This window comes from Haliotis cracherodii, unplaced genomic scaffold, assembly GCF_022045235.1.
Source record: "Haliotis cracherodii isolate W230 unplaced genomic scaffold, xgHalCrac1.p SCAF_15, whole genome shotgun sequence".
Taxonomy (NCBI): domain Eukaryota; kingdom Metazoa; phylum Mollusca; class Gastropoda; order Lepetellida; family Haliotidae; genus Haliotis; species Haliotis cracherodii.
The window spans coordinates 16,489,166-16,501,643 of NW_027266270.1; the positions used below are offsets into that span (position 1 = coordinate 16,489,166).

General features: G+C 41.0%; 1 protein-coding gene across 1 annotated transcript; it reads left to right on the top strand.

The window, feature by feature from the left end:
* The first annotated feature begins 1,801 nt into the window (after positions 1-1,801).
* On the top strand, positions 1,802-12,198 carry LOC139461857 (insulin-like growth factor-binding protein 5). Its single transcript, XM_071243337.1, has 2 exons — positions 1,802-2,398; positions 11,860-12,198. Exons 1-2 carry the CDS (start codon positions 2,044-2,046, stop codon positions 11,874-11,876), a joined length of 372 nt encoding a protein of 123 aa, XP_071099438.1. The 5' UTR covers positions 1,802-2,043; the 3' UTR covers positions 11,877-12,198.
* Positions 12,199-12,478: the final 280 nt, after the last annotated feature.

A 12,478-nucleotide genomic window follows, 5' to 3' on the forward strand; every position in this document is an offset into this window, starting at 1 on the left:
ACAAAACAACATCCTCTTCGGCATGACATCGGCATAACTTCTTCAGTAACAGTTTGCAATGGATCCGAAGTTTGAGGTTAACAGCAGAATAATTAAACAGAAACCATACATACACTGGCATAGGAGCGTTTTCTCTGTGTCAAATCGTAACGCCAAAAACATTGTTCGAGGTGAATGTGGGCGTTATACTATATAATATATCTTTGTGCATACAAAAGAGTTATTGGTTACTGGATAACGTTATTGAGTCTGTCCGATTGTCGCTATCCAAGGAAATATTACATATACTGATACTTCAGGCAGCAAGTTATGGTAAAATTAATTGGTTCTCAAAATGTAAATATTTATTGTTTCACATGGGTTTGAGTTTGTTTGGGGATGCTAGTGTAGAAGTCGGAAATATATTCATGAACAAGATTGGCACTGTCTTCTGGAAAAGCATAGTAAATCTTGACCCTATTCTCTGTTCAAGGTGTCGTGTGGTACAGATCTGTATCTCAGCCGCGTTTACCGGCAGTACATTTAGAGTTGCTCACTTTAGACTGGTTTTGCGCACCAGCTGTGTGTTGAAAATGGGTTAAAATCAATGAGACAGAAGATCAAGCTGTGTTTGTAAAGCAAGGTATTGTTAGGACCAGTGCCATTTTCTGTTAGTCTGCTGTGGTCATAACACGTCACTGTTGGATGACTTACCAAGGAAACGTTGTGAATTTCTGACCCAACAAAATCAATATCCTCATGCCTGCAACTGATAGTTAATTGATTAACTCTCTCTCTCTCTCTCTGTCTCTCTCTCTCTCTCTCTCTCTCTCTCTGTGTCTCTCTCTCTCTCCCTCTGTCTGTCTGTCTCTCTCTCTGTCTCTCTCTCTCTCTGTCTGTCTGTCTGTCTGTCTCTCTCTCTCTCAAATTATGTCTCTTCGTAGTCAATATTATCAGTACAATAACATCTGATAACATCACGTCAGTTTGTAATACAAGTGTAATCATGGACAGCGGTGTACACTTACGAAATAAACTGACTTGAAAATAAAATATAATCCTCTGAAATGTCGTTTTTGTCGTTTGTGGTTGTGCCGAAAATATTTAGAACTTATCAAAAAACAGAATTCGTCCTTCCTCTGCACATTTTTACTTAAAAGGCTGACGAATTATGTTCTCATTTCTTTTACATTTTGTATTACAGTGTCATCATCTGTTGAGAATTCCCCGGTAGGTATTTCTGGGGGTCTTCACCACATGTTTATCATTAGAACTAACTGATGACGACAGATTGCGCGAATACCCCACTCAGACAAAGTATACTGGTTCCGAGCCGACCACTCCTTGTTTTAGTCCTTTAATGCCTAGCGCCAGGCAGGACAACAACAAATATCATTTTGCATCGTCTGTTGGTATGACGCGGGCGGGTATCGAACCCCGAACCTTCCGCTCTCATGGCAGACGCTCTACCACTAGACCACGGATACGGTCAAATATTGTTCAAAACAGAAAGGACTTTGCACATGCTATGAGCGTTCTCATGTTATATTTGTGTCTTTGATGATGGCTGTGTGTAGTATGGAAGCACATTCATGAACGCATTTATCAACCTCGGAACTCAAGCAGCTAAATCCTATCGTCAAAAGTCCTGATTTATCCATCCCTGTGCTTTAGTAGTGAAACCGTTGTGTTTGACGCAGGGCATTGATCGTAATCTCGCCGGCGTTAATAGGCTCACCCACGCGCCTCAGTGCGGACACCGGGAGTGATGATGTTGAAGGGAGAGAGTGGGAGGGAGGGGCGAAGTGGGAGGGGCCCTTGATGACTTACGCCTGACAGAGAGCCACTTATACTGTCCCGATATAAGCTTATAACGCTCGCCATAGGACAAGCTGGTCATTCAACAAGTGCCTACACAGACCGGCTCTATCATACACATCGTGTGATGATTTGAAGACAAACTTTGTGACTTGTGTAACAACACTGACACTTTGAGACCCACCTGCTCTCCCCATCTGATCCGTCGCGGCACCAACAGGTGCGGTGTCGTCCTCATTCACAACGATGTCATCTGTGGGGTATGTTGTTCTCAGTTTGGCTGTTTTGGTAGCGCCGTGGTTCGCGTCGGAAGCGGTGGTGATAGACCGCGAAACGATGCAGCACTTGTTTCAGTGCCCTCCCTGTGACGCGAACGTTTGCGCCATCCCCCTGGAACCCTGCGAACTCGTCCTAGAGGCGGGGATCTGTGGGTGCTGCCCCGTGTGTGCCCGGCGGTCGGGAGAGTCGTGTGGAGTGACGGTGGGGCGTTGTGCCCAGGGGCTCAAGTGTCGCCCCGACATGTCGGACCCCAACCCCCTCAACGCCCTGCTGCTTGGTAGAGCTGTGTGCATTGGTGTGGAAACATACTCCTTTATCTTTGGTAAGTAACGTATCTTCATGAACTCAGGGTACGAAATTATGATATGTACTAATCTAATTCTTTCCACCGCCTCCGTGGTCTAGTGGCAGAGCGTCCGCCCGGAGAGCGGAAGGTCCGGGGTTCGATGCCCGGCCGCGTCATACCAAAAGACGTTAAAAGATGGTACTTGTTGTTACCCTGTCTGGCGCTCGTCATTAAGGGACTAAAACAAGGACTGGTCGGCTCGGAGTCAATATACCGTGTCTGAGGGGGGTATTCATTTTAAACTGCGGCATTGTTGTCTCAGTGAGCTAGCGCTATGAATCGGCATCAGTCCGGAATAGTACAAGCAGCCACACAATACACACGTACATGTAGGTCACTATATAAGTGCAATAATCTTGGACGCGACGTTAAACCCAATTTCACCTCACCTCACTAATTCTTTCCAGATAGTCCCGGGTTATAACAGGTAAAGATGATTTGTAACTGTCACTGATCTTTTCAAGTTGACAAAAACAAAACTGAGTGAGTCTATAGGATTTGAGTGAGTGAGTGAGTATGGTTTTACGCTTTAAGCAATATTCCAGCAGTGTCACGGTTGGGGACACCACAAATGGGCTTCACACATTGTACCCATGTGGGGAATAGAACCCTGGTCTTCAGGGTGACGAGTAAACGCTTTATCCACTAGACTACCCCACAGCCTCTAGGTTTGCAGCCGCCTTAAACAGTATATCAAGGCGACCTTGACTGACTGAGTTTGGTTTTACGCCGCAATCAACAAGTTGTGACGTCACATATTGTTTTGAAGATAATTCTAAATGCTTTGCTTGTTCAATCAAGACATCAAGAATTGATACAACGTATTCTAGATATATCGAACCTTTTGTGTTAAATAAGTCTAAAAAGGTCGTAACATTCTTGGGTTTCGATAAATTCGATAAGAGAGCAAACGGAGAGAAATCCTTCGTATGATCTGATTTGAGCAAATTCCTTTCATGAAAAGTGAAATTTTGAAAAATATGGGATACTTTGCATATTTGACGGTAATTCATGATTTAAAAATCGGAAGTATTTGCACCAAAAATTGTATTTTGTACTTTTACGGAATTAAATAACATTTCATAAAACGTCAATTCATAAAACCTTCTTCGGACATACGTCTGCTTATCGGTTTTAACCGAGCCAAAAGAAATTGGGAAAAAGATCCGAAAAGCATATTCACGTTAAACTGCAAGACAGAAAGTTATAGTTAAACGACGCAACAAGCTTTCACTACTGACATATGGCACTTCGTTCAAATGAAAGAACAAAATCACAATATGAAATGACTTTTCAATATTGTTATACGTTTCCCATCCACAAGTCTTTTCACACACAGGGTCCGCAAAGAAGAAAAATAAATAAAGATCTAGCGTTATTAAATGAGAAAACACAGTAAAAACTAAGAAACTAAATAACATTTTGCATTCATTGCTATAATTACATTCACTAATTTAGTATTGATTTAATTTCGCTAAGTATTACATCAGCTGGGATACTCTGCGGGAAATTGATTGTAATGTAACGCTCACTGGGCGCATATTGATGAACCCCGGATTCGGCGTTGTAGTGTAGTTATTAACGTTGTGATTTCATTTTCGACCGCCCGTGAGGCATCCCTTGCCGGTGATGCAGGTATCCATTCAGGCCAATAAACTGGACATCGGTCAACAGGGTTAGGCGAACCGCGGGCAGCGTTAACGCGACGTCAGGCCTAGCGCTTTGTGAATGAGATATGATTATGGATGCTGACGATTGCTCATGACCCGATTCCATGATCTGATATTAACTTTTGAGATCGATGTCACGCTAGATTACCACTGTGGGGGTTCTCAGGTAGAATACATCCCCGTGCGGACTGACGAGTAAGTGAGAACACTTCACATCTTACACCTGGTGCCATCACAGTCATCCATTCAGTGACCAACCATTTGATATTGTTGATTCAGACTGTTGAAATTGTCTGTCACAAAATTTACATTGTTGTTTTTCTTTAAACAATATTCAAGTTCGTAGGTTTAGTTAAAGAAATATATGGTTTTGCAGCTAATTCTGAACAGAATGCCCGATTAAAAGCGACAACACCCTTTCAATATTCATAAGAAATATCTGCCAAAAACAAAGTGGATTGTCGGATTCCGACTATATCATGAGCATGTGTTTATGAATCAGTATTAAATATTGTCGATAACAGGTGTTCACGAAAAAGTACAATCCACAGATAATTTCTTACTTACCATTGTCAGCTCATATGTATATATATATGTTTATATAGATGCTCATACCGTTATCAAGCAAGACTAATTATAATCAGGCTTGCTTGACAACGCTTTTAGGACTAATCAGTCTTGCTTGACAACGGTGCAAGGGTCTATACCGAAACGTCGCTATTACAGTATAATATAGAAGTTGTTATGCATAAACCTTTGTCCAATTAAAGCATGTTAAAATCTGAAGTTTATGCTGTTTAAGTGATAAATCACACAGTCTCACTTTAAAGATAAGTTTTCAGTCCAAACATATTTTTATAATAAATACAGGATTCTCTCAATATTGATTGTTTTCTCTTTCCACTGATCAATACAGCAAAAATATATATTTTTTGTAAAGAAATATCTGACATTATTAACTTGGAATCCAGTGGTGTTGAATATGTCCCGTTGTAATACCCATATTGGCCATATGCCTTCTATATCATCGCAGATACCTGTTATAATTGATCTTCCGCAACCCAGAGGCGACTAACGGGATCGGGTGGTCAGGCTCGTTGACTTGGTTGATCCAACGTCGTATCCCAATTGTGTTGATCAATGCTCCTGATGTTAATCACTGGATTGTCTGATCCGTTATATACAGACCGCCGTTATATTGCTGGAATATTTCTGAGTGTGGCGTTAAACAACAAACAAAACAGAGCAGGTATACGAGGAAACAATCTACGTTTATAATTAAAGTTGTCTAGAATTAAAACATGTTTCAATTTTAAACACAATTCTGAACATGTTTAGGACTGTAATATTTCAGCAGCTCCAGCTTTTGGTGTTTACATTTCACAACTTTTGAGATACAATCGAGCATGCTCTTTCTACCAAGGTTTCAAATGGCGTCATGCGACTCTTGCTCAGAAGTTATTTGATCAAGTTAACAACATTCAAGGCCTCAGTAAAGCTTTCAAAAAGTTTTATGATAGACATGTGGAGGACATTTCCAAATTTGACGCATTAGTGACAAAAAAAATGTCAGATGGAATTCCCTATTTTGACTTGTACCATATGTTTCCGTGTTTTTTCAGGTGAACAATTCACCCTTTCGCGAACACCTGGTATCATTACTATTTGATAGTGATTCATAAACTCATGCTCATGATATAGTCGGAATCGTACAATCGACTCTGCTTTATGCAGAGATTTCTATTGGATATGGAAAGGGTTTGGTTGCTTATTTAACCCTATGTTCGAGGTTATTTTCACTTCTTTCGCAATGTGCATTCATGTATGTGCCGGATATATTATGCTAGCCCAGTGGGATACCATGCAGAAGTTTAACATGAATACCCCAACCAGAAGTATACTAACTCCAAGCCGGCCATCCTTTGTTTTAGTCCCTTAGTGCCGAGCGCCAGGAATGGTAAAAACAAGTACCATCTTTCAACGTTTATTGGCATGACGCTGACGGAGATTTAACCACCAACCTTCCGCTCTCGGGGCAGACGCGCTATCCATAACACCACGGAGGCGGTCCATATTTACAAGACTGAACTAAACTACAGACACTCTATTCCGCAAATATGAAAATATCAATGTTGTATGTCAGATTTACAACACAACGTTCTCATCCGGTGGACAAAGGTTGATATAACAATGAGATTATTAGGGCGTAATAGGGGGACATAATTCTTGTTCGCTTAACAATGCGATGAACATTTCTAATTATGGATGAAACAGAGGCAATTTCCTCCCCATTTACAGTTTTTCTTGGATGGTTTGGCCAATTTTAGGTCCCCAGTAGAGTGGTGTTTGAAGTACTAACCGCCTGGTTCTTTGACATGGGTGGACATCAAAGACGGAAGGGTGCCGTATTGACTGAATCAAAGCGTTGTCATCCAGGATGCCTGCCTTCATCCGACCTTTAATTTCTTCATTCAGTTCACGTTGTGGCACGTTGCCCTGTGGTATTTTTCATTGTTGCAGATTAACGTAAGTGGTGGGCTCTTTAGTCACACGTACGTAACTATATACCTTTGTGTAGCCCGTATACGTAAGTGTTGAGCTATTGTGAACATCGTACGTATTGTGAACATAAGTGCGGAGCTATAGAGACATGCATGTATAAGTGCGGAGCTACTGTATATGTTATAACTAAGAGGGGATATGTATGATCCCTGTAGTCCTCGATGTACGGACGGCCAAATCTGTAATGATCCCTGTAGTCCTCGATGTACGGACGGACAAATCTGTAATGATCCCTGTAGTCACCGATGTACGGACGGGCAAATCTGTAATGATCCCTGTAGTCCTCGATGTACGGACGGACGAATCTGTAATGATCCCTGTAGTCCCCGATGTACGGACGGGCAAATCTATAATGAACCCAGTCTTCCCCAAATGTACGGACAGGCAAATCTATAATGATCCACCTTGTCACAGTCGTGCGTTAGGGCGGATCTATAATATGAAATATTTCACAAACATGACGAAATAATCCTTTAACCTTGGAATTGTGAAATATTTTGTATCCTGAACAATGACTATCGTTATCGATAGGAACCGACTGAAGTATAGTCTACCTCACCAGTTATGATGTCATCTTGTAGATCTGATCCAGCAAGGAGTACTCTTACAAGTTCCAAGATTATTATTAGAATAACCAATCATCATCGGTGGTACATGAGTATAAATAGAATATTGCAATAGACAATATGTACAGCAAGATGACAATGTGGTATTTTGAATGTCATATTGTGTTTCAAGAACTGTTCAGCCATTTCCAGTTTCTATTGGGAGTCTATTATTACTCGTTTTAAAATATAGGATATGAGCCTGCTTGCACCTCGATGTACTGCCATAGTATATTATTGGCTGACTGCCTAGACACACGAGCTTCAATTTCATCCATCAACCGCCAAGACGCGCCAACAAACGAGTCGTTTTGTCTACCAGACTTTCATCAGCTGCCCGTGCACTCCATTGTCTTTTTCTTCTTACAAATACCAATAGACTTATTAGTCTTTGTCAGAAAGAATTGCCTCCTTTACAATGGGCAAACAACTGCGTGGGTGTGTAGAAGTTTCTATTTCTGTTACAAAATTGCCATATTGATTTGTTTTGGCGTGTGAGAAAAGAATGAAAAAGCTCGAAAAATAATACACCTACATTTGAATGGACTTATGTAAGCACTTGCCCAATGAATTTTCACCAGCATGTTAGATAAATCTCTTGTTAAAACTCAATCTCAGCCCTATACACGCATTATAACATTTGGTCAGAATGATGTTTCCTTTTTAGGAGCCAACCTTAAGGACATTTGTCTCGTTTTGTTAATAGTAAGTCGTACAGTCAAATGTATCACTGACAAACCGACGGAATATGCCCTGTATTGACTAGTGAGAACCTATTCCATTCATGCGTATATAATTTACATCATGACTTATCCGCCATGCTAACGTCTTGAGCAGTGCTTGCAGAGCAGCTGGCTGTTGAACTGTTCTTGAAGTGTAACTGTTCATTCCTCTGGTACTGTGACTGTTACAGTAATTTAACTTTTCAACTCTTGTGGAAATGTTGCAAGTGAGTTGGGTTTAACGCCGCTTTTAACAGTATTCCAGTTATATCACGATGTGTAAGCTTAATGTGGGAGGAAAGCCCGAAGTGATGCAGGTCTCGGACGTTTATCACTTCGGTGAAACCCACGAGCACGGGTATGGTGCTGACAAACCTAGAAACATAATCGGGGCGAACCGGGATTCGATCCCACAATCATAGGTTTCTGGTGTGTCGAAGTGACGCAACCTTGCACAGCGAATCGCGGCGCCTTAGACGACTAGGCCACCCATGCCCCCTTGTGTAAATGTAACTGTTCAAATGTCCTGGTAGTATAACTGTTCAAATGGTGTTGCAGTGTAACTGTTCAACTCTTCTGGCAATATAATATAATATATATCAATTTTTCTGGCAATTGTATTGTATTCTTGTTGTGAAAATGATCAACTCTTCCTTCAATGTAACTGATCAACTCTTCAACTGTTCTGTTAGTGTAACTCTTCAGCTGTTCTGGTAGTGTAACTCTTCAGCTGTTCTGGTAGTGTAACTCTTCAGCTGTTCTGTTAGTGTAACTCTTCAGCTGTTCTGGTAGTGTAACTCTTCAGCTGTTCTGGTAGTGTAACTCTTCAACTGTTCTGGTTGTGTAACTCTTCAGCTGTTCTGGTAGTGTAACTCTTCAGCTGTTCTGTTAGTGTAACTCTTCAGCTGTTCTGGTAGTGTAATTCTTCAGCTGTTCTGGTAGTGTAACTCTTCAGGTGTTCTGTTAGTGTAACTCTTCAGCTGTTCTGTTAGTGTAACTCTTCAGCTGTTCTGGTAGTGTAACTCTTCAGCTGTTCTGGTAGTGTAACTCTTCAGCTGTTCTGGTAGTGTAACTCTTCAGCTGTTCTGGTAGTGTAACTCTTCAGCTGTTCTGTTAGTGTAACTCTTCAGCTGTTCTGTTAGTGTAACTCTTCAGCTGTTCTGGTAGTGTAACTCTTCAACTGTTCTGTTAGTGTAACTCTTCAGCTGTTCTGGTAGTGTAACTCTTCAGCTGTTCTGTTAGTGTAACTCTTCAGCTGTTCTGGTAGTGTAACTCTTCAGCTGTTCTGTTAGTGTAACTTCAGCTGTTCTGGTAGTGTAACTCTTCAGCTGTTCTGTTAGTGTAACTCTTCAGCTGTTCTGGTTGTGTAACTCTTCAGCTGTTCTGTTAGTGTAACTCTTCAGCTGTTCTGTTAGTGTAACTCTTCAGCTGTTCTGGTAGTGTAACTCTTCAACTGTTCTGGTAGTGTAACTCTTCAGCTGTTCTGGTTGTGTAACTCTTCAGCTGTTCTGGTAGTGTAACTCTTCAGCTGTTCTGGTAGTGTAACTCTTCAGCTGTTCTGTTAGTGTAACTCTTCAGCTGTTCTGGTAGTGTAACTCTTCAACTGTTCTGTTAGTGTAACTCTTCAACTGTTCTGTTAGTGTAACTCTTCAGCTGTTCTGTTAGTGTAACTCTTCAGCTGTTCTGGTAGTGTAACTCTTCAGCTGTTCTGTTAGTGTAACTCTTCAGCTGTTCTGGTAGTGTAACTCTTCAACTGTTCTGTTAGTGTAACTCTTCAGCTGTTCTGGTACTGTAACTCTTCAACTGTTCTGTTAGTGTATATCTTCAGCTGTTCTGGTAGTGTAAATAATTAAAATAAATAAAAATATAAAAAAAATATAATCAGATTGAAAGAAAACGAAAACTGTTCAGAGATCTCCGAAACCAAATGTTCTTGTATGCTTTGAAGATCAGACAAGTAGTCACTGTCACACACATTTGTTCCAATCGCCATCGTCAAAGTATAGTTTCCACGACATCAATATCAAAGTGTTATTTTGGGGCATGTAGTTAAATGTATTAAACTAGCGCAGTTTATGCGCATATCTCTATTTCATACAGAATTATTTTGTCTTTTGGGGTATCTATATAACTATACCACCTGATTTGGCTTCCAAATACTAGCCTCCCCGAAATCTTCTCCCTAATCGTGAAGATCCGGGGTAGAATAGGTCTTCAGCAACCCATGCTTGCTGTAAACGGCGACTATGCTTGTCGAAAGAGGCGGCTAACAGGATCCGGTGGTCAGGCTCACCGACTTGGTTGATGCATGTCATCGTATACTTAAATGATGCTTAAATGATGTCAATCACTGGATTATCTGGTCCAGATTTGATTTTTTTACAGACCGCCGTGATATAGCTTGAGTATTGCTGATTGCGGCGTTAAACAACAACCAAACAAACAAAACCGACAGAATGCAGGACGGCCTGATGATACACGAGGGGCCAGCAGAGCCAACAAACATATTCTCCATGACAAACTCCTGAAACATATATAGCTGTTCTCCATTTGTTAGTTTTACTATATTTGACATGTACATGTAGCTGGTATGGACTACATTTAAAACATAAATCAACGTGTTTCTTTTTAGAACTGTGAAGTGAAGCAGGCCAGTTTAAGCAACAAGGGCTTTAAATATAATTAAAATATGATCTTTCACTCCGTCAATATCTGACGACATCTCCAAAGAAGGATGAAACATGAGTGCGTTCTTCAGCCAAACAGATGTCTCATATTAGATATAAGCTTGACACACCCCGTGTACAGTCTCATATCAGTTATAAGCTTGACCCACCCCGTGTTCAGTCTCATATCAGTTATAAGCTTGACCCACCCCGTGTTCAGTCTCATATCAGTTATCAGCTTGACCCACCCCGTGTTCAGTCTCATATCAGTTATAAGCTTGACCCACCCCGTGTTCAGTCTCATATTAGTTTAAGCTTGACATACCCCGTGTTCAGTCTCATATCAGTTATAAGCTTGATAAACCCTGTGTTCAGTCTCATATCAGTTATAAACTTGACATACTCCGTGTTCAGTCTCATATCAGTTATAATCTTGACATACCCTGTGTTCAGTCTCATATCAGTTATAAGCTTGACAAACCCCGTGTTCAGTCTCACACCAGTTATAAGGTTGACACACCCCGTGTTCAGTCTCATACCAGTTATAAGCTTGACACACCCAGTGTTCAGTCTCATATCAGTTATAAGCTTGACCCACCCCATGTTCAGTCTCATATTAGTTTAAGCTTGACATACCCCGTGTTCAGTCTCATATCAGTTATCAGCTTGACAAACCCCGTGTTCAGTCTCATATCAGTTATAAACTTGACATACTCCGTGTTCAGTCTCATATCAGTTATAAGCTTGACATACCCCGTGTTCAGTCTCATATCAGTTATAAGCTTGACATACCCTGTGTTCAGTCTCATATCAGTTATAATCTTGACACTCCCCGTGTTCAGTCTCATATCAGTTATAAGCTTGACCCACCCCGTGTTCAGTCTCATATCAGTTATAAGCTTGATATACCCCGTGTTCAGTCTCATATCAATTATAATCTTGACATACCCTGTGTTCAGTCTCATATCAGTTATAAGCTTGACATACCCTGTGTTCAATCTCATATCAGTTATAAGCTTGACAAACCCCGTGTTCAGTCTCATTTCAGTTATAAGGTTGACACACCCCGTGTTCAGTCTCATATTAGATATAAGCTTGACACACCCCGTTTTCAGCTGAAATACGGACAGGCTTTCAAACAAATGCTTCTCTAACTGAGTCTTTTGTTTTAAAACAAATCTTTTGAGTAATCATTTTTTCTTTTATTTGCAGAGAAGAAAATAAACTAAAAACACTGAAGCCTTCTCCACGCTTCATCGATGTCCATTCGGGGGAACAGAAAGCTGATATTGAGAGCCACAAAGCTAGCTGGAGTGGGATAAGGACACTAATTGCCTTTACAGGAGACATGTCGGCTGGGACATCTTACAGGATCAGTGTGTGGTGTGAAACTGGGGACAGGCAACCCCTGACTATGTGCAATGTTGAGATGCTTACGTGACGTGAACAGTTGGATATCGTCTTGCAGAATCATCAAGTGTCTTAACCTGTGATATTCCTCAACTCAACTTGATCGTTATGTTTGCTCCCCAAGTTGTCCTTCCTGTTGTGAATGCACTTTAAAGGATTAAAACTATTCATTTAATGTTGTGATTTATGTATTTCTTAGTTTTTTTGTCGTCCCTTTTGGAGAGGGAACACAGTCGACCTTCGTTGTGTATTGTTTAGGTAATTAAGAGAGTCATGTGTCCTAGTGAAGACAGAGCCAATGCGATATATTTATCAAGTTAACATAGAAGTGTATGACACTTTATCCAGTTGCGATTGTCCACTGGGATAGAGATGGTAAAGGGCCCGTGATATACTTTATGCAGTTGCGATGGTCCACTGG

Bases quoted from the DNA above. Each gene is read 5' to 3' on its own strand.
- LOC139461857 (XM_071243337.1), top strand. From the start codon at position 2,044: ATGTCATCTGTGGGGTATGTTGTTCTCAGTTTGGCTGTTTTGGTAGCG.